The sequence below is a fragment of the Mycteria americana genome, chromosome 14 (genome assembly GCF_035582795.1).
Source record: "Mycteria americana isolate JAX WOST 10 ecotype Jacksonville Zoo and Gardens chromosome 14, USCA_MyAme_1.0, whole genome shotgun sequence".
Classification (NCBI taxonomy): Eukaryota; Metazoa; Chordata; class Aves; order Ciconiiformes; family Ciconiidae; genus Mycteria; species Mycteria americana.
This window is the reverse complement of record NC_134378.1, coordinates 12,108,496-12,131,246: the sequence shown is the minus strand read 5'-3', so window position 1 is coordinate 12,131,246 and position 22,751 is coordinate 12,108,496. Positions and strand designations below refer to the sequence as shown.

The 22,751-nt window shown below is 51.1% G+C and overlaps 1 protein-coding gene across 1 annotated transcript; it reads right to left on the bottom strand.

The window, feature by feature from the left end:
- Positions 1-1,746: 1,746 nt before the first annotated feature.
- On the bottom strand, positions 1,747-19,290 carry RBM38 (RNA binding motif protein 38). Its single transcript, XM_075517117.1, has 4 exons — positions 18,913-19,290; positions 18,020-18,143; positions 17,357-17,411; positions 1,747-3,168 (listed from the first exon to the last, which is right to left on the bottom strand). The coding sequence occupies exons 1-4, from the start codon at positions 19,078-19,080 to the stop codon at positions 2,868-2,870; spliced, it is 648 nt and encodes a 215-aa protein (XP_075373232.1). The 5' UTR covers positions 19,081-19,290; the 3' UTR covers positions 1,747-2,867.
- Between the last annotated feature and the right edge of the window lie 3,461 nt (positions 19,291-22,751).

Sequence of the window (22,751 nt, the reverse complement as noted above, 5' to 3'; positions counted from 1 at the left end):
TCGCAAACAGGAAGGTGGCAGGTTGGGCTGTTGTTTTGATGTGGTTGTTTCTCAAAACGAGCCCGGAGCAAAACTGAGCGGGATCCAGGAATGGCATTCGGCAGCGGCGGGCTGGGTGCCGGGCGAAGGCGGTGCGCTGCTGTTCAGCGCTGCCTGTGCCCTCGCTTCCTGGCAGTTTTGGCCACCTTTCAGGAAATTAGTCAGCTAAATGGAAAATCATCACTCTTTCACTTTGAAATGCACTGGACACATTTTTTTTTTTCAATGCCAAATTAATCTTCAGAGGCCTCGGTCTTCCTATTGACCTGGGGAGACACGGGTCCTCGGTGAAGACAAAAGCTGACGTTCAGCAGTGCCGGAGCCAGGCGGGAGCACTGCCTGAGGACGGGCACCGCAACACGGCTCCCGGCACCCTCACCCGCCTCCAAAATCCTCCCCTCCCTCCTCCTCCTCAGAAAGACTCATGACAGGGAGAAAGAAAAATTGCTGAATAATCTCCAGCCCACTTCAAAGGCAGGTTTCTCAGGCCAGGCTGCGCTCCTCACCAGTGCGTGCTGGATGCGGCGCTCAGCCCTTACTCCTTTGGCAGCCCCACAGCCGTAGCCAGAAACTAATTACTTAAAAAGGAAATAAATGTCACCCGCATGGTTGTAAGCAAAACCCTGGGCAGGATGAAGAGCCCCACCAGGATCTGCATTCTCGTGCAATATGAGCAAGGGAGGAATGAGCTGTTTCCATTCATTGAGATGGGCTGTTTACTCTGAAGCCTACTGATGTGCCTTTAAGTTCACCAGGGCACTTGATCAGGCACAGTGCTGAACTGCCTCTGCTTCCATCCTCCGGCACCCTCGTCCCCCAGGATGGCTTTAGGCATCATCACCTTCTGCACAGCAATATACACTGGTGCCAAAGATGCAGGGACTTCCTGGCACCAGTTCTGCTGTAACCATTACAGAGATTAACTAGATAACTAGCACATTCAAATAGAGTCATTTTATTTACTTTTAAAAGCGGATATTCACAGTTTGTAATGGTCAAAATCTGAGAACCAAATTTCTAAAGCAAGTTGGTGAGGGCAAGTCCAATGTGGCCGAGTAACGCAAAGGAGGCTCAGGAGTGCGAGCACCCTGCCAGAGCCCCACTGCTGCCCGCAGCCTGCCCCTGCCCTGCCAGATGAGAGGGGCAGACCACTCACTTTTGGATGGATTCAATTTAGGAAAAGATTTATTCTAAGCAAATAACAGAAGGAAAGTGATATCCTGAGGATTCTGGGGCAAGATCTCATCTCAACTGTCCTGGTTTCCACTGGAGCTGCACCAGGATGGCAGCCCTTTAACTTTACACCCTCTGCTCTGCACAGGCTGGGTGTGAGCAAGTGCCCAGTGCTGGACACGAGCGTTGGGGACCGCCCAGCTCCGGCGTGATGCTCCAGGAGCTCAAAAACCCCGTGGTGCCACGAGCTACAGGTGACTCGGGACATGCAGAGCGAGCAAGGGCACATGGGCCACGCTGGGAGGGACGGCCGTGCCCATGCACCGCCTGTGGTCAGGAGGCAGTGAGCCCACGCAGCGCCGGGTCAGGATGCCAGCAGGGGCTCTCGCCAGGCTCCGCGGCACCGCAGGACGCGTGCTCCCAAGCCACCCTGGCGCGCTGGCGGCGAAGGCCCAACACAGCCAGGTCAGGTCAATGTGAAAGCACTCCCTAACAGACTCCAGCCGAGCAAACGTGGTACCATACAGTATCGAATAATTTTAAAAGTTAAAATAGTTTATTGCTGTTCTTTGTAGAAATGCACTTAACTTACATCACCTGTTCTCTTCCTTTATTTGGCTGTTGGATTATAGGCATAAAAAGGTTACATTTACCCATTTGTTCAATGACATAACACCTTTTTCTCTTTTGCTCCACTCATGATATTCTCCTAAGCTTCGCTGGCCAACAGCCCCAAATCTCTTTTACATAAATACTGTAAATGTCTCCATAGGTTGCAGCATTGTAACAAAAGATCTACCAAAGTAGACAAAATGTTCGGTATTCTTGGTTGGTTTTTTGCATTTAAAAATATACCTAAATTTGAGATAATCTTAACAGAGTAACAATTACAATAAGAAAATAGTACAGTGCGTTGACTAAAGGAATATTCTGCTCTCCTTCAAGCCAATATTCCCTTTTGCATGTTGAAGTGATTCAGCAATTACTTAAGAACTTTCACCTACATACAATAATTTAGTAAAATGAGAATTAAACAAGGCAGATACTTACTACTATTATTGTCTGCAATTCACAGCTCATGCGAATAAAATCGCAATAAATATTAAAAAATAGTTTTTCTTTTTCTTTTGTTTTTGTGTTTTTTTTTTTTTCTGTAAGGCATCTCTGAGTATTACAAAGTTTTTGTACAACCAAAAAATAAGATTGCTTTTTTCCATGTTCTCCGAGTACCTCTGTACCTCAACAGTAATTAAGAGGATTGCAGGTTTGATGAGGAGGGGAAGGCTGACGGGGTAGGGCCGGAAAGACGACCACGGGTGATGGAAGCAGACTGCGATGTGTGCAAGAATCTGTAGTTTTCCTGTGAAACATTTCAGTCACTTTTAGAACATCTTCAAGACAGTATCTGTCCAGATTGAAAAAAACAACTTACCAGAAGTCCATTCTCACGAGCACAGTCAGACTGCAAGGGTTTGGGTTCGCCCTTAACACTATAAATAGCTTAGGTATTGATATGCACCTACGTAAAGGGGATAAAGGGGCGGGGTGATTTTTTTTTTTTCTTTTATTGGGATTTTTTCCTTGCTTTTGTTGTCCTAGTCGTATCCTTCCATAGTAAAAGATTGTCCTAGGTGGCGAAGGCGCAGGCAGGGCCCTTACTGCATGCGGTCAGGCTGCAGCTGTTGGGGCTGGTACTGCACGAAAGCGGTGGCGGGTGCCGCTGGGTTGCTGGTGGTGATGGGAGGCTGGACTGCGCCCGTGTAGCCGTATCCCACAAACCCGGCAGCGGGGGAGGCAGCGTAGGGGTACTGATCGTAGGCAGCTGTGGTGTACTGGGAATAGGCTTGGCTGGCGGCCGTGTAGTCGATGTAGGGAGACGTGATGGACTGCACAGGGGTGGGGATCACCACGCTGGGCTGGATGATAGCTTGGGGGTAAACGTAGTGAGGCGTGAGTCTGTAGAGGAAAAGGGAGAGGGTCAGTGAGGGGCCGGGCTCCCCCCAGCCTGCATGTCCCCCTCCTTCCCCCCAAATTCATGTGCATCAGCCACAGAAACGGTGCTGCCCGGCAGTGCTGCCCTCGAGTCAGGGGTGCTGCTCAGGGTGGAGGGAACGAAAAGCAAAACACTCGTAGACCCCAAGGGTGGAAGTAGTGCAAGGTGAAGCATGGACTGCAAGAACGGACAGACCCCCTGGTCTCCATGTCTTCTATCTCCCACTATCCAGGCTGCCAGCCTCCAAAATAACCTCCCCGGATGGCCGCGACACAGCCCCTGCCCGACACTGGCTTGCCCTATCTCCCTAGCCCCCACGTGCCCCGCCTGTCCCTGCCAGCGCTGGCAGCCTCGCCACCTCCCGCACCCTCCGGGTCCGCGCTTGCCCCCGCACTGCCCAAACCCTGATGGAGGCTCCTGAGGAGCCACAGCCCCCGTGGGGCACCTCCCGGCACGGGGGACACCGGGTCGCTCCCCCGCTCGTCCCAGCAGGGTAGCGTCCCAGCAGGGACAACCACAGTCCCCGGGCACAGCCGAGGGCCTTCCAGCTTGCCAGCTGTTATCAGTTACTACTCATTGAAGCCGGTGTTTCCATAACACTGGATGTTTAGGGCAATGCTACAGCATGTTTGTTGTAAAACACGAGATATTAATTCTGGTTTTCTTCCTTTCAGTAACACTCCTCAGTAGCGACCGTGCCAGCAGCCCCCAGCCCAGGAGCGATGCTCGCGTGCCCATGAGCTTTTACACCCAGGCTCTGGCCAGCCGGCCCCCAGCATTTCCTCTGCCCTTTCCATGCAGGTCCTAAAGCGTTGCTTTTCACCAGCCGGTTTGCCCCTGCCCCGAGGTAGCCCTGCTGCTGAGCGGAATTTAACAACGCCACAGTCAATTAAAGCCCATAGACTGAAAGATCCTGGAGATGATTAATGCAGGATTGCCCACTAATTTGCTAGAAACTGCTAATGAGGAGGGGAAAAAAAAAAAAAAAACATAGCAAAATGAAAGGGCTGTATTTTCCAAAGGGCCCACAACAAGTCAGGCCTCAAACAAGAGCAAAAACTGCGCAAACCTGAAGGTTTAGGTCCATCCACACGAACTGCCATGGGCCAGAAAAAAATGGACACTTGCACATGCAACTGCAGAGCGCAAACAGTACCTGCCCGCAGCAGAGAGCTCCGTGGTCTGCAGGCTTGACAGATCTGGGGCTTGTTTAAGAAATAGGGGTGTGCAGGCTGTCACCAGCAAACGGCACGTGACCACTGAAAGACCAGAGCCACGCGCAGCAAGAAGCGCGCGCTGTGGAAAAGGTCCCTGTGGCTGGCTGCTGCTGAATCACGTAAGGCAACGGCACAAACCAAAAGCCATCCTCCAGAGAGCTCGTTCCACCCTGCCCCCCAACCCAACTCATTTTGGCAAACAAAAAAACCAAGGTAAAAACTCTGCAAAGAGCTTATGCAGATTCAAATATTTTGGGGATTTTTGTGTGGATGTGTGTGACAGCACATTTTCAAACACAACCACTTTTAAAAGCCTCCCACAGGCTCTTCACAAGACGCAGGCTTGAACGTGCTTAAACTGCTCTCTAAAGCCGAGCTCAGCTGCTCGGGGAGAGGATATCTTCCCCGCTCGTCTATCTGATCCCCGGGGACCAAAACCCCAGCAGACTCGCCACGCTGCCCAGCAGCGGGACCCAGCGCTCTGGTGCTTCATGGGGACTCGCAGCCAAGGACTGGAAACTTCTTCTGGATGGGTCACTGGCTGCCCTCGTTCCACGCGAGAGTCCGTCCTAGACCTCAGCCACCACCTACAACGTACTGGGGTCCACCTGGGGCTGGTCCCCCCTGTCCAGCAGTTACGGGGCTGTTCCCGTTTGCTTTACAACCAGCACTGGAGAGTTTAACCCGCTCTTCAGGCAGGAGAAAGGCTTCTTGCAAACAAGTGCTCATCTGAGCCGAGTTTTCTCTCATTTTCCCACTCACATATGCACTTCAGTTTTTCCTGAGGCAATCTGTATGATGAGAGAATGATCATTCTCCTCCCCACACACAGCAACACTGCCTCCGAAATCAGGGTCTTTAGATACAACGAGGCCACCCGCAGAGGAGCGGCAGCAGGGAGGAGGAGGGATGGCGGAGAGCAGCACCTCAACCTTTGGCGGATTAAGTGCAAGACCATCTCCAGAGGCCAGAGCCATCCCCGGCACGGTGCAGAGAGAGGGACCTCGCAGCCCTTCAGTCCATAAATGCACCATACCCAATACCACTCTGTGACTAACAAGAATGAGATGAGGCAGCAGAAATTCACTGAATCGCTTTTGGTTTAGCTCTGATCTAAACGGAGGCCAGCATGGCTGAATCAGAGCTAGAGCTTATGTGCCAGTTCAGACCAAGAGCTCTCCACGTCGCACGCTCGTGTCAGCCAGCAGCAGCACCCACCTCGTCCGAGGAGCTGGGCCCAGCCCCAACCCAGAGGTTCCTCACGCTTGGTCCTTGGGGGTTTGTTTTGTTTCTTTTTGTTTTAAATAATGGAGAGGTGCAATACTGCTCTCTTGGCCTGCCAGGGTCTGGGGAAAGGCTCTGCAGGGGCACCCCCGGGCACTGAAACTGTTGGGGGCAAGAGGAGCGGACCCCACGCACGCCTCTTGCTCTACGCCCTCGTAAATCAGCAGCTTGGACAACAGCCGGCATCCCAGATTGGTGACGGATGCTCTGGCTGCCTGTTGCTTCTCCCTACATGTGTCCCACTACTGGGCTTCCTGCTGCTCCAGGGCTTGATAAGTTTAAAACCACCCCACAAACACACAAAAAAACCCAGCAAATGCACAATCCTCACACTCAGGACTCACTAAAAAACACCCACCAGCAGGAGCAGAGGAGGAGCCTGCACTTTTCCTGCACGCAGGCATTCAGCCTGCGCCTGCAAAATGACCAGGAGGACGGTCCGAGGGGCTCCGAGCAATCCAGCCTGAGCACCGTCCCGTTTGAGCAGCTCCGCAGGTCACCCCCGATGTCCCTTGCCGCCACCCAACTGCTCTTCGGAGCCAGCACACCCCGTGCGGAGGACGTGGCCACGTGCGGGGCCATCGGAGCGAGCGCACGCTCCCGACTCGTCCCCGAGAAACTCCGCACGTCGGCTTTGCTTTCACGTACACAGCTCCTCCATCGCAGCTCCCACGGTGTGCTCGAGAGACAGCAAATCCACGACATCCTGCACTACTTTTTTGCTCAGCAAGGAAAAATTCCAGCTCTTCAAATGCTACTTTGAATAAAAAGCACCATTAGCTAAGAAGACAGTAAGCATTCCTGTACTCCATCTCCAGAAATACATCCCAGCCCAATACGTACACAAGCGCACATCACACACCGTAGTTTACTGCACTAGAAAAATCACACTCAGCAACTCCAGAATCTGCTTCTATGTGAAAGGGAAGGTTCTTTTGGTCTGTGGGGTTTTAATAATTTAGCTAGAAATTTCAATCATGATATGCAGTTTGGACTTCTGAATTAGGTGGAGAGATAGCAACTCATCGATCAAAACAAAACACACAACCCAAGGTAAAGTCACTTTGATGACTTGCAGCTACAAACAAAATAAAACCAGTGCAGTACGATGAAGTTCTCTGCTGGCTACATTTATCATCCACAGAAGGTCTTAAAATATTTCCCCCTCCTTCCATTATTTCTGAAGAAGATCCTTCAGGGGGGAAAAAAAAAAGCTCTTTTAGAGTTCTTTTTCTAAAAATCAGCAAACTCTAATCTGAATTTCTACAGAATGAGTCACATCTGTGTTTTAAGATGCCTTTCCCTTCCTCTCTGCAGTTTTCCTCCCTCCCCCACGACGGGTCCTGCCAGCCAGAAGAGAACTTCATCTAGAACACACACAATGTGATTATAAAACATCAACCAAGTGATCAGCCATCGCCACTACACATCAAAGTCATCCCGTGAACAGCAGACATACGAGATGAGATGCTTATGGCATTACAATTAATGGCGGGCAAAGGCCACAAAACGCAACAAGCATGGTCAAACCTAAGTCTAGAGCTGGCAGCGGCCGCAGGAGGGACTCCGGAGGGCCGTCGCGGTGCAGGAGGGCAGCCGGGACCACCACGCTAGCCCACGTTCCTAACTACGTGGTATGACACCACGCTGCCCCGGCAGCCAAAATTGAAAGACACAGAACAAGAGAGATGGTTACAGAGCCATTGACAGAGGAGACGCAGACTCTGCTTCCGCTTCTGCTGTGCAAAATACGAAGGACAGAACAAGAGCAGCCCGTGTTTGGTGCAGTCCTGGGTGGAGATGTTCAAATGCATCAGGTGAGGCTTGCAGCTACCAGCACCCTCGGCTCCTGCGAGGTGCTGCCTGCTGAAAGACCGGACTTTTTAAAACCTGCATCGCCCAGTTCTCCCCAGCTCCCCGGCGAGCTGCAGGGCAGGGGTGGCTGGCCGGCAGCAGCAGCCCCAAGGGCAGCCAGGAAGAAGGGACCAGCCAGATGGCCATGTGTCCCATACCCCTTCCCAAACAGCAAGGTAACGAGGCCCTCTCCCTCATTAGCAGCGCTATCTGGCAGAGCTCATCTCAGAGGCGTTTCATATATTTGATTATTTTAGGTCAGATTTACACCTAAAATGTGTTTGAACCGCACCTTCTCAGCTCTCCCCCATCTTGCAGGACTTCCTACGCATGGGCCATGAGCAGCTCCTGCAAGCTGCACGGGTCCAGGAGAGCAGCGAGCAGGAGTTCCTGACCCCTTGATCTCTGCCAGCCCCGGTGGGAGCTGGTTTTGCTGCTTCTGGGGAGGTGGGAGACAACTGCAACCCTCTGTCAAGAGGGACACAGCATCGCCCAAACACTTGGGAAACAAGGAGGGGCGCAGGGCTCTTGGCAGCCTCACAGAGATCAGCACACAAATGCCACCGCCATGACCAGCCTTTTATTCCTTGAAGAGTAAAAGAAACAGAGCCTTTTGTGTCTGCCAGTGAAGGCACAAATTCTGGCATTTGACCCCAGGAATTTGGCTTTCATTTCCACTACAGTTGACCAGTTAGCTGCTATAAGGGACACCCACACTCCCACAACACATGATGGCAGGCGGTGCCGGGCTTCAGTGGGTAGGTGGTACTGCAGAACAAGCTGAGCATAGCCACAGCTGTCCATGACAGCAACATGAAAACTACCTCTGGTGAAGTAACACCTCCAACCACAGCCTGGATGACAGATTTGAATCATAGAATGGTTTGGGTTGGAAGGCACCTTGAAGATCAGCTAGTTCCAACCCCCCTGCCACGGGCAGGGACACCTTCCCCTAGACCAGGTTGCTCAAAGCCCCATCCAAGCTGGCCTTGAACACTTCCAGGGATGGGGCATCCACAGCTTCTCTGGGCAGCCTGTTCCAGTGCCTCACCACCTCATAGTGAAGAGTTTCTTCCTTGTATCTAATCTAAACCTACTCTCTTTCAGTTTAACGCCATTGCCCCTTGCCCTATCACTACATGCCCTTGTGAAGAGTCCCTCTCCAGCTTTCTTGTAGGCTCCTTCAGGTGCTGGAAGGCTGCTATAAGGTCTCCCTGGAGCCTTCTCTTCTCCAGGCTGAACAACCCCAACTCTCTCAGCCTGTCTTCATAGGACAGGTGCTCCAGCCCTCTGATCATCTTCACGGCCCTCCTCTGGACTCGCTCCAACAGGTCCATGTCCTTCTTATGTTGGGGTCCCCAGAGCTGGACGCAGTACTGCAGGTGGGGTCTCACGAGAGCGGAGTAGAGGGGCAGAATCACCTCCCTCAACCTGCTGGCCACGCTTTTGATGCAGCCCAGGATACGGCTGGCTTTCTGGGCTGCAAGTGCACATTGCTGGCTCATGTTGAGCTTCTCATTGACCAACACCCCCAAGTCCTTCTCCTCAGGGCTGCTCTGAATCCATCCTCTGCCCAGCCTGTATTTGTGCTTGGGATTGCCCTGACCCATGTGCAGGAGCTTGCACTTGGCCTTGTTGAACTTCATGAGGTTTGCACAGGCCCACTTCTCAAACCTGTCAAGGTCCCTCTGGATGGCATCCCTTCCCTCCAGCGTGTTGACCGCACCACACGGCTTGGTGTTGTTGGCAAACTTGCCGAGGTGCACTCGATCCCACTGTCTGTGTCACTGACAAAGATGTTAACCAGTGCTGGTCCCAATACCGACCCCTGAGGAAACACCACTCGTCACTGGTTTCCACTTGGACATCACACTATCGACCACAACTCTTTGAGTGCAACCATCCAGCCAACTCCTTATCCACCAAGTGGTCCATCCATCAAATCCATGTCTCTCCAACGTAGAGACAAGGATGTCATGCGGGCCAGCGTCAAATGCTTTGCACAAGTCCAAGTAGATGATGTCAGTTGCTCTTCCCTTATCTACCAATGCTGTAACCCCATCGTAGGAGGCCACCAAATTTGTCGGGCACAATTTGCCCTTAGAGAAGCCATGCTGGCTGTCATCCATCACCTCCTTATTTTCCATGTGCCTTAGCATAGTTTCCAGGAGGATCTGCTCCATGATCTTGCCAGGCATAGAGGTGAGACTGACTGCCCTGTAGTTCCCCAGGTCTTCCTTTTTTCCCTTTTTAACAACAGGGGTTATGTTTCTCCTTTTCCAGTCAGTGGGAACTTCACGGGACTGCCATGACTTCTCAAACATGATGGATAGTGGCTTAGCAACTTCATCTGCCAGTTCCCGCAGGACCCACGGATGCATTTCAAGATGTATTTTGAAGTGGGTTCATGAGTGTAAGAGCACCAGACAGGAGCTGCTCTGGGAAGCACCCCAGCAACACCAAGGAAAGCAGCAGCAGTCCAGGAGCTCTACACTTGCATTAGCAGTGCTGCAATACCACCTCAGTGTTGGTGATGCACGACACATCCTGATGTCACTCATGCCCCAAGAACATCATTCCTGAAGGACAATCCCAAGCCAGCAAGCACTCACCTTGCGGAGCCACTTTAAGCAAACCTGCAGGGAGTGGTGGCTGGCTTGGCAATACGTATCATATGGGCCCCAGCCACAATGACAGGCTGTAGAAACAGGAGAAATCCAGGTCCTGTTCTCAGATCCAGATATAATGAGGAGGGGCTACAGGCTGGAGCATGGCCAGGGCAGTCCCTGCCTGCCAAAAAGGACTCTTGCTCCAGGAGGAGATCACAGAGTTTATCCACCAACACTGTGGTGCAGATCAGGTGCAGATCGTTCACTGTGCCCCAACCACTCCACCATCCATCAGCTTTCACTGACACAGGCTGGGCTTCAACCACTGACATGACAAACCTCTGAATCCTGAAATGTCCCTAACTAAAGCTGATTTAAACATGCACTGAAATGTCAATGGCTTCTGCCTCATCAGCCAGCTATCTCAGCCAGCTTGAAGTAAGACAAGGACGAACTCTGCAGCTCCGTGGTCCAGTACTTATCCTCACTGACACAAACACAAAATAGCAAACCAACCAACCCAATTTCTACTCATCTTGCAACTGATTTGCCTGTCTGTCTTCTACTCGTCCTCCTCTGGCCCTCTGGGAAGATGTACACAGTAGCCTGTGCAAACAGGGACACGACTGGGCTTCCTGCTTCCCTGTTGGGACCAGACATCACCACACCGGCAGCAGTGACCAAGGAACAACCTGCCGCAACAGACTGTCCCAGGCTGGAATCAGTACAAGAGAAAAAGTGAGTATAGTGCAGGGTGCAGCGATAACCTCTGCTGGTTGCTGAGCCTACCAAAACCATTGCTTGAGAAATACAAATGCCAACTTGCGGGTACAAGAGCAATCCATGACTTCAATTTATTTTCATTTTGGCAGGAGAGAGAAAATTTAAGGAACAGGAGGCACCGCAGTAGCTGAGAACCTATCATAGCCCACCAATGTCCTCATTTTACAGCGTTAGCACATCTTGACTTCCCAAAGCAACAAACTAATGGCCCACAGCAGAGGAAGGTGGATCCCACAAAAACAAGTAAAAAGAAATGCCATCTACACCTTCCCCCATAGCCAGTGCAGAGGTGTGCGGAAAAAACCAAAAGAAATTTAAAAAAAAAGAGGTTGCAGACCAAAGATGAGAGTACATCTTCTCACAAAGATCTAATCCTTTTTCTCAGCTTAACCAAGAGTCTGAGATCAACGTGCTGAGCTCCACCACGAGTTAGCCAGGCTCAATAATTTACAGCTTTATCCCCTGCATCTTGCTTCCCCCACACCCAAAAGAAAAAGGAAAAAAAAAAAAATCCCAAACAAAGGCATGTTGAGCCAGACCAAAAATAGTTTTGGAGAAGCAGGCTGAAAAACACTCAGGTAGCAGGAGATAACATCTGCCTGAAACAAGAGCCATCTGGCACCAAGGAAAAAGCCACATGGAAGTTTATCCGCAACCAGTCAGCTATCCAGAGAAGGACAAACCCCTCCCCTTTCGAGTTATCGGCACAGCCAAAACAGAAATGAACTGACAGAAGAAACAGCAAATGCTTCACACCAGTGCACTACAGGAGCCCGAGTCCTTCAGCATCGGCGTGGGAAACCCAGGAGGAGGCTAGATTCATCCTGTCCACACAGGAGCAGAAACAGAGGCTCTGACATTAACCCCGGCAGCCCCAGGAACTCTGCCTTTAAGCTTTCCAATTTTCTTCTGCCATTTGGAGAAAACCAAAGGCTGCAGAAACAAATCTAAAGTCTTCTCAAGTAACTGACAAGTTTTGGCATAATATATATTGACTACTTTCAACTGGTTCCATTTTTTAACAGACTTTCTTTCTTTATACATGATCCCTTCCACTGACTTTTAATTAAAACCATCCACACAGTTGATTTATCAAAAACTCTTTCTTGGATAGATGAAGTATTTTGAAGCAGAATGCTTTAGCTATGGAAGGAGCAATGAAATATCTATTTTTGATAAGAGAAAACCTACACTGATAAAACCAGTAATTTCTCAGCCAAGAAAGAAACTCCATTTTAAGAGTTTTGGTGAGCTCTGCCACCAGTTGTACCTTCGTTGTCCCCGAGCGTCTAAGCCATCTCTCTCCACACCTCCCCGCCAGCCAGGACCACGCGGGGGCTGCGAGCCGGCCCGCGGGATGGCTTTCCCAGCCTCCGCTGCTGTGGCTGGAGCAGAGCCAGCAGCAGCTCAGCTCTGACACAGGAGAGCTGAAATGCTCAAAGCCGGCGACAGGGAAATCGCAGGGGACAGCACGATCCTGTTTACAGGATTTAGAGATAGAGAAACAGGAGACTCAGTTTTAACTCGGAGGTCCGTGACTTTTCATCTTTTGTGATCATAGAGTATATTTAGCTCTGGTATGTAGCTTGCTCCCATCTGTGGGGAACGAGCTCTTCATATAAGTCATATTTAGAAGTGACCCAGTGTCCTTGCTACCAAATTATCAGCACAACAACTGTCTAGTTCCCTCGCTGGTGTCCTCAGCTCAGAGGCAGGCCAGAGCTGCATTTATCATTCAAATTACTGGGCATGTGTTTAATACTACAGAGTTAGGGACGAGTATGCCAACAGCTGCGCAAAGGAAAGACGAGATCAAGTACAAGCTGGACTGCTCTGAAAATTCAGACACACGCATGAATCTGCCGCATTGGGACTAAGTGGCACCAGCCAGAGCGGAATAGGAGAATTTTGCATCTGCCGCTCCCCAGCTCCTGCAACAAGGGGAAAGGACTTGGGTCTCTGCTGCTAAGGCAGCTGCTCTTGCGCTGGTGAGGATGAAGAGCAAATCCACTGAAGGCAAGGGAATCACGCAGAGAAGACGGCACAACTCGAGTCATGTGCTGTAAAGACAAAGCTAGAGCCAGCTCAGCCTGGGTCTCCATCACACGCAGGCCTGTGCCCCGACTGCTCTGCAATGGCACATGGCGTCCTTCACCAGGATCCGTCCCCTGCAAAAGGCCTAGTACTGCCTTGAGCTTAGCACAGCATCTATGTAGCCAAGTGTAAGGGCAGCGTATCAGACCATGCTCACCTTTTGTATTGTTCTACAGGCCTATACTAGATGCAGGACATGAGCAAATTGTGCCCCAAACCAAAACAAATTGTATACCAAACCCTTGGGTCCAATATCTGCATTTACCACCTTGAAGTAGATGTCTAAGAAAATTCACAGAGCCATCTGATCTGCTGATAAATATAGGTCTACTCTTAAAAAACAAGAAAAGGGAAGAAAAAAAAAAGGAGCTCTCTGACTGGCAAGCATTTGGTCTGAATAGCAGTAACCATGCCCGAGAACTAGCAGCTGAAGCCATTTGGAAAATGGATTTGAACGTTTCTTAGGAAATCCCCCCCCAAAAGCTTTCATGTTATTGGCACACGATAAACAGCAGGTGCCGGGTGTGCCATCCCCATGGGAGCTGCTTGCGACCGGCAGAGCAGGCTGGGGTCCTGCAGCGGGCCAGCTTTTGGTACGTGGTGCAATAGAAGTCGGAGCACGGGGGATGCCAGCTGACAGGGGCTGAGCAGAGCAAGGCCAGCGTGCGCCGTTTTATAAGCATAACCACAGAAAAGATGAAAGTTTGTTTCCTTTTATTTTTAACCCAATAGAGAAGTCTTAAGGATAAACAGCTGCAAGGGAGGGTGAGCTGACACAAAGAGGGACTTTCTTCACTTCCTAACTGCAGCAGCATCAATGCATGAAATTTCAAACTCAAAGAGATTTAACTCTTTCCGATGTTGCCCGAGACCAAACGTGGGCCAGAGTCAGGGGGCCACCAAAATAAGCAACTACACAAGGATGGGCAACGGGGTCTCTGGAGCAACAACATCCAACGTGCAGATATGGAAAGAGCTGGATCCTGCTGCAAGAGACAGCTATATGTTTCCAAGAGCTCAGTCACTTAGTCACTGGTAGATCTCCCACACAGATAGCTCCTTCGCTGAGGCACAGCCACAGGAATGCATCTGCCATACGCCGCTCGCGTCCAGAGCGGCAAGCACGGCTGCAAAGAGGAGAGCCAGGGAATCCCCGTTCCCTGCACAGGCTCAAGCCTGTCTCGAGCACTGGCATCCCAGAGGAGAGGACCAAAAGAGGGGCACCGAGCAGCTCTGCCACATCGCCATGGACTCCTGGTCAAGCAGTCTACACAGTTGCTCCTAGCAGCTTCCAAGAAGTTTCACATTTCTCAAAATGCCTTAAAAGGGACACTGCTGCAGTAAGAGACGGCTTCATGTGGAGAGAGAGGGTCTCCCCCTTCTCTGATCGCGTGAGCGCAGCTCTGTGCTGGCTGGCAGCTGCAGGGACAGGCTGTGGCACTGCCAGCTGCCTCCAAGCAAAGCGCAGTCTGTAAGCTCCGGGCTAAGCCCCCAGGCCCAATGCTGCTTCCCTAAACTCAGAAGCCAGACCTCCGCAGTCACCCTGACAGAGACGCATCCTCTGCCTTGCGTTACTGTTAAGATCTCTGGTTACGACAATCTGGAAACTACTTTTCAAACCAGGATTTATTACCGACTCTGTGCTGTCTGCTGTGCGAGTGCCTCCCCTGCCAGGACAGCAGGAGGAAGGAGAGGCTCTTCATGGTTTCTCTTTCTGTTCCGCATACCCCAGGGCAATATTTACAGCTGCATTTGGGTGCCTGGGGCCAGGGGGGGGAAGCCTTCAGTTTATAAATAATCCTCACTGATGTTTGGGTAATTTTCATAGTTTCCATTCATTTCAGGTTTCACCAAAACCTGCATTTTGTGGCTTGACAGCTGGAACATGACTGGCTGGCTTTCTCTTATTTAACTGCCTAGCAGTTAATGGGTTGTTCATTCATTTCTTCCTTGCCAAGTCCAGCTCGCACACCTTGTACCCCACATCCCATAACAATCGTCTTTTGGAAACCACATGCCAACCCCTGGGCACAAGCGCTTTGCAGAGACAGGAACTGCAGCAGGGAGAACCGGGCAACCGTCTTACACCGTGGGCAAAGCAGATGAGCCACTGAGCTTCATTTGGGGAAGGTCAGGATCCACTCCACACAGCGCAGAGCAAATGGACCACAGCAATTTGATGAAGCTTCCAAGGACAGACAGACCTTGATAAATTCCTCATCTATCCTCAAGTCCCACAGAGGGCCAAGGAAATTGTGAGTTCAAGGGAATGCAAGAGTGGAGCCTGGCAGGCTCTTAATTTTGTTGGTCTCCTGACAAGACAAAGAGGGAACCAGCAGCCAAGCTCCGTTGCTTGACTGAGCACCTGATGCTTTGCTCAGAAGCCACAGAGCAGCCCCAGTCGTGGTGCTCAGGTAAACGGCTCCACATTTTGCCAAACCCACATTTTTAGTGATTCCGCTCCAGCAATAACTGCATGCAACGAAATTCTTGTTTACTGATGCTTGCAAATAATGATATATAATCCCCTTCCTCCAACCCTCCAGTCTCCTGGTTCCTGTCTCTTGGCAACTGATAAATAATTTATAGTGCTCTCTGCTGCATGTGCTAACTGCAGCTCTGCTGGTTTAATGATGAAACCAATGCCTAAGAACTGGAACAGTAACTGTCTAGATCACAAGGAACACGTAATCAAGTTGCTCCCACACTTCTCTGTATGTGAAACTAAAAGCAAACTGTTCAAAAAGAAAAACTACATTTTCCAGAGCTGCAGGGCTGCGGCTGCTGGGTAGGAACAGCACCCACAGGAACAGCAGTTATCTGCAAGAGGAACAGGCGTGCACCGGCACTCCTGCCAACACGAGGAGTTTAACGTGCTTCACCATTTTGCTCTTTTCTGTTAGCATGCATGGAAAAACTCCTAGCAGGCTGGTTTTATTGTCAACTTCTCTTGTGCCCTCCTGTGCAATTTAGAACGCCTCTGGGGTTCACATCTTGAAGGTACTGCTGCTGCCTACTGTGGGGGCTAAGAAAGCTATTGTAGCTCCCGTGCAAGGAGAGCTATTAAAAAGCAGCATCTTGTCTACGTAGACTACTGTGGCTCTTGCACCAGAAAAAAAAGAGACTCTCCATTTCGTGACAGATGTTCTTCGAGTCTTTCCAAAGTCTTTCCAACAGAGCCGTAACCGCTTATGAAAACTGACATGTTTGAACCGTACACAACACACGTACACTGGGTGTGCACTATTGTGGCAACACAGTCTCTTACATCCATAAACTCATTGGAATGAGATTACCCAGGCAGTTGGCAACTGCAGCCATGATGGGAGAGAAGTGAAAGTTTCTGTTGTTAGCAGATTTTTTTCTTAAAAAAAAAACCCACCCCAAAAAAACATGAGCAGAGAGCAGGAAAGGGACGAAGTATTACTGTTGACAAAGGCCAAAATCCCATCTATTTATGTTAGTCACACAAAACCCACAACAGAGCAGTGCTCAAAAGCTTTAAAAAATGCACCTACTTTCTTAATGCTCTTACAAAATAATAATAAAAAACCCCTATCAATATTCACTTTCTGAAATGGTGTAAAAAAAGAACTGCATCAATCATTAAACAGTTAAATGAAGGCAGTATGACAGTCACTATTGTTCTCGTGAAGCGCACTTGTCTTTTGCCGAGCAGCTGCCAGATCCTATTAGATGTATAAAAAGAGGACTTTTCTAACCGAGCAGGGATGGTATAAGCTATTGAAAACAGCAGACAAAAGCCCACTTTTGCAGACTATTCAAGCCTTGTATAACATCTGTCCAAAATCAATTTTTGACCTAATGTTACTTTCATTAAGTAACAGACTTTGTTTCCAATGCAATTTGTTTTCTAGGATAAAACTGTATCCTAAGCGTTATTACGTGGGAAACAGCAAAGAGTAAGCAGAAGATCTTATTTGAGAAACATGAGAACAGAATTTGCTTAATTGTTTTGACACCTTAAGTACTACAATAGAGAAACTATTTTCCATTTATTTGAATTCTCGTGAATTCTTGAAGTTGGCAAAGCAGCAAGCAATGCATTGGGTTTATTATGACTAAGATTTACCGAGGATAAAGGAGGATCTTTGGGAATTACATTAAAGCTGACAGATGCACAAAACTTCTGAAATCTTCACCAGAAGTAAAGTACTCTGAACATTAACAACAGCTGTTGAAACTGTCCACTCTTGACGGCTAAGGCTTTTTTCACGCATTTTAAATAATGAGGAAGTTGATTCATGAATTTGATTTCAAACAGACTGTTAAGAAACATTTCCACTTACCCAAAGGGTCTCTGAATGAAGGCTGGATGTAGCTGCTGCACACCTATGGTAAAACCTAAAAAAGCATTCAGAAAAAAGAGGTATTAATGAATGGCATCCATTGTAACATTCAACTCGTAATATACATGCATAGTTACACCTCAGACCACACGTACACGCATTTCATCTGCTATGCATGTGAGCAAATTCAGAGCCCCGTTTAGAAGCAAGGTAGTTTTAATACGCGTATGTGATATGCGCAAGGACCAGATGGGAATTCAGATTAAAGAACAGCGTGAAAGTGCTGTTATTGAACAGACAATGGGTATAATGCCTTATTTTACAGACTGGGTACTGTGGTCATTAAACCAAAGGGCAGAATGATGAAATGGATATTACTGTTAATAGCGATGTAACGAAGAGGATAACAGGAAAACAGATTAGCCGTGGAAGAAAACGGCTTTAACCCAGCTATACGAACTTAGGTGCATAACACTGGTGTAACAGGTACAAGTAAGAAGATACGGAAGAGAGGTAACCGGACTACAGTGTCCTCAGTCAACAACCAGAGCCACGAGGGGTAAGCACGCATCATCAGATCAGATGAACCCAGCCCGAGTAGCTTGCTTCCTCGTCTTACAAGTTATTCTAATAGCGAGAGACGGGATCTCCTGGATGCCTCACCAGTTTGAATACTCCTTGGTTTTGCTCCCAAATATGCCAGGTTCACATTTGCTTTCCTGCCATCAATGATGGGATTTGGGTCTTTGCATGCTCTTTCAGCTGCAGCTCTGTCTGCCATGGTCACCTGGAATTAAGCACAGCCTTGTTTGTAGCAACGGCACTTTGTAAACACTCCAGCAACAGGCACCAAGTGGAGTTTATTTATTGTTCTGTTTTGCGTCGGGAGCTAAACTCCGCTTCACGCGGTCTCGCTTGCATGGCAAGACGGGAAGGGCTCCTGGGGACTTGATAGAAAAGAGGGCCCCCCCCTCGCCAAGTTACTCCGTTGGGCGTACGCCGGTCGTGCTCCCTCGCCTTTCCACCTCCTCCCCTCTGCTTTTTTACGGAGTTGGTGGAGCCGGTCCCCGAACGCCCCGCAGCACAGACAGCCCGGGGGGCCGGCAGGCGAGGGTCCCAGCTCCCGAAACTGGCGCGGCGCAGGGACCGAGGGCAGCCCGCCGCGCCTCGCTGAAGCCCGCAAAGAAACGAGGCGGCGGGATCGGGGGCAGGAGGTGCTGAAGCGAACGGCGCGACCTCGGCCGGCACGGGGGGGGGCCTTCCTCCCGGGGGCCCTTCCTCCCGGGGCCCCCCACCCCAGCCTTTGTCCTGCCCGAGCCACCCCCGCTCCCGCCCGCGCCGGGCGCAGCCTCCCCGGCCCCGGCACCCATCGCCAAGCGGCAGCGACGGGACGGGCGGCAGCACCGAGCCGCTCCGCCGCGGGGCAGCGCGCTGCCACCGGGGGTCCGCGGCCGCGGGCACCGCTGCCCACTTCCCTCCCCCTTCCCCGGGGCAGCCCCGCCGCCCGTCACCGCGGCGCCCGGCCCAGGGACGCAGACGCGCGGAGCGGCACTTACAAAGCCGTATCCCCGGGATTTGCCGGTCTGCCGGTCGGTGATCACCACCGCCTCCTCGATGTCCCCGAAGACCTCGAAGTACTTCCTGAGGGAGGAGTCGGTGGTGTGGTAGGGCAGCCCCCCGACGAAGATCTTAGTGAAGGTGGTGTCCTTCTGCACGGTGTGCATGGTGCCGGGCGCGGCCGGCCCCAGCCGGCATCCACCCCGCGCCGCGGGCGACGAGAAGAACCGCCCCCCCTCCGAGCCCCCGCGGCGGCCCAAGGGAGCGGAGCGGCGGCTGGGTCCCGGGGGCCTACAGCCGGCTCATGGCCGCGCTTTGTCCCGGGAGCGCGGGCGGCGCCGCGCCCTCCCGCCGGTGCCGGTGAGTAGCGGCCGCCCGCCGCCGCCGCCGCCTTTGTAGGGCCGCGCCCGCCCCGCCCCGCCCCGCCCCGCCGCCGCGCAGGGGCGCTCGGGGCGCGTAGTCCGGCACCGCGCCCGCCCGGGCACCCGCCGCGGCCCTGCCGGCGGGCGGCCCGGCCCCGGGGCCGCGGGGCCCGGTGGCCAGTGCCCCCCGCGTGAGGGGCCCCGGGCGCTGCCCCCCCGGCCCCGCCGCGGAGCCGCCTCGAACCGCGGCCGCCTCGCCCCGCCGGCGGAGCGGGCCCGGCCCCGGCGGGCATCGGGTCCCCCGCCGGGCGGGCCCCTGCAGAGCCCCGGGGAGACGGGGGTCCCCCTGCGGCCAGCCCCTCGGTCTGAGCCTGGCCCCGACTACAAGTCCCGGCGGCTCCCGGGGAGCAGCTACAGACCCCGCGGGCACGGGAGGAGCGGGCGGGGGAAGGCGAGGGGGGCTGCTCCTGCCGGAGCCCGCCAAAGAAAACCGCCTCGACAGAGGGTTGTTTTTCACCCCTCCTTCCCTCTTTTCAATTGCGTAATAATCTCAACTGCAAGTGTTCAGTCCCCGGCGGGTTCGGGCTCGGGGACAAAGCCGTCCAGCCGCTTGCCAGCCTTTGCGGCACGCCGGGGGGCAAAGGCACGTTAAGAAGGCGAGGCAGGAGGAAGCGATGGTCTTGAACCAAGTCAACAAGGAGGAATAGCCAGGGGTTTAAACGCTGAACGGAGGTCCAAAAGTATCTTTCTTAAGCAGGTTCCTAAGCTTCCTGCTTCTCCGCTGGACACACGGACAACACCTCTCTGTGCAGCCTGCCTCTGTGGGACAGGGATGCATTATTCCCATTTCCACTGGTGGTCAGCAATGGGGTTCCTCTCCACTGTCCCCCTTTTGCATTGTCATAGCATCATAGAATACCAGGCTGGAAAGGACCTCAAGGATCATCTGGTCCAACCTTTCTTGGAAAAAGCATGGTCTCGACAAGATGGCCCAGCACCCTGTCCATCCGAATCTTAAAAGTGTCCAATGTTCCCTCTAAGGACAGGCAGCTTATACAAGGGAGGCTGTGAAACACCACTGCCTTTGATCTGACCTGGGAAAGGTGTGATTCAAAGCTGGGAGTCTAGTTACTGTAGTGCAGCTCCATAATCAATTCATGTTCTCCTCCGTTCCGTAACTGCAGGAAAACAAAAGCTGAAAAGCTATTTGGTTCCTCAAAATCCTCCCTTGGAGAACACTCCAGTGGTGGAGTGCTTGCAATGCTTTAATTCCTCCCCTCCAACATGGGTTAGAGTCTGGGTGTGGGAAGGGGTCCTAGAAATCCTTTTTCATTCACAGTTTTCATCACCCAGATATTCATCTCCCAGAACCTCAAGAACTGCCCCTTTGCCTTAGGTTTCTCTTGCCTCTACAGGGTCATCATTTTGCAGAGAAAGAGGGAAGATTTTTTGCCACATGATAAATGCAGAGGTAACATTTTAGCAAAAAAGCCAGTGAAGTTCTAAATCACCATCTACTTTGGCTTCTATACAGCAGGTTCAGACTCTGCAGACATTTTTCTTTTTCGGAGCCCACAGAGAAAAGCCAGTTATTTCAAGAGAAAGGAATGCGTTAATGTCTGCACTCCATAGTTATTCATTAATATTTTTCTTGCACTGCTTCCATAGTTCTAAACACCCTATGCTTCATAAAAGGAGGAGAAAAAAAAAAAGCCAAGAAAAGCCATTACGCTTTTCATTCCTAAAGCACCAGACTTCAAGACTAGGACACGTTTCCATTGATTACTGTGGAAGAAAGATGGAGCTGGGCCAGCAGCACCCAACATCACTGCAACATAACAGCCTTCTGCAAAAGGGATGGTCACGTGGGAATCCTCGGAGTCTTTGTGTTGTTTTATGCAGTGATGTGTGTATGGTGTATCTGCAGCCACTAGCCGTCCCTGGTCCATCCCAACAGCAAGCCCAGAATACACCTTTGGGGTCAGAATACAGCCAGAGGCCGGGGCCTCTCCACCACTGAGTCATACCCCTTCCGTCTGCATGACTTCCACCACAAACTGCACATCAGCTGCTTCCTGGGCAGCCTGAGGTAATGACAACCCAGTTGGCATTCAGTCGCTGTCCTTTTACAGAGCCTCATTCTGCTCCAAACGATGGCAAAGATTCAAATCATCCAAATAGACTCCGGCTCCTCTGCAAGGAAGGCAGGGCTCACAGAGTTCTCAAAAGCTACCAGAAGTATCTCAGTTCTCGAAGCTTACCGTGGTCAGGGAGAGAAATACATCACATACTTTTTTCCTCTTCCAACACGAGCCCCCCATCTCTCAAAGGAGGAATCTCAGTTCCTCTTCTTCCCTAGAGGCAGGAACAGAAGTTCTTTTACAGGCAGAACAGAACAAGAAAGAAATTAGGGCTAAACCTGTACTTAGTGAACTCTGCAAACCCCACAGTACCGCTGGCGTGGCTGGCGGGAGTGTGCATTTCTTTTGCCACACCCTGGAAAGCAGGATGGGAAATGAAATCTCCTGTCTCATGGTGCAGCTATTATAAGCACAGGGTCTAATGAGCTGTTACCACAAACACAGCGGGAAAGAGAAGAGAAAGCGAGTAAGGGTAACTTTATGCGAGTTAACTTTTTTTTTTTACATTTTTTCCCCTCGTTCTTGGGATAAGCAGTCATCCTCCCCAAAACACCTACAGGTTAAATCCAGCCACCAGATCAAAATTGCAGGAGCTTGGCAGAGGTAGTTTGCTGACACCTTCCTGTGCTTTTACTACAATGGTGAGAGTACCCGAGAAGAGTACGTTTTGAGTTTCTCTGGTCAGAGAGAGCTCCTGCAGAGATCGGCGTATCTCACGCTACGAAGCTGCCTTGGGGAACGCTGGACAATGCTTAGCACAAATCCGAGAGCAGACTGCAAACAAAAAGGGGAACATGGATCTGATACGTGCTATTGTAGGGCTGTATTTAGTTCTTTGTATTTATTAAGAAATAAAACTACACTGGTCAATCAATGAAGAGGCTTGGAGAAAAGTCATCTTTAGCAGCGGTGTACAACCATCCATGTTCTTAATGTATAGGATTTGTATTGCAAATCCAGGGCATCCTATTCTCATACCGATTGGGAAGATTAATTGTATGGTAATTCAACATAATTAAGAGAACTCACTGGCTTTTTACTTACATGTTAATATATTCCTTAAGGCTTATGCAAAACTGATACCCAAAGGCTCCTTCTGGTGGACTTCAGCTGCATTATCCAAGATGTGAAATGGAGCAGCTGCAGATCACCAAACCAAGTGTCCTGGCTTCCACTGAAAATCTTAGAGAAGACAGCACTGCAAGACCAGCCAGATACAGAACCACGTAGAAATGGCCCCTGTCTAAAGGAAGAAAAACAAATTATGGCAGAGGGAGTTGTACTTCTGGGAGCACACGAACAGGATAGAGAGAGGGGAAAGAGTAGCAAATTCAT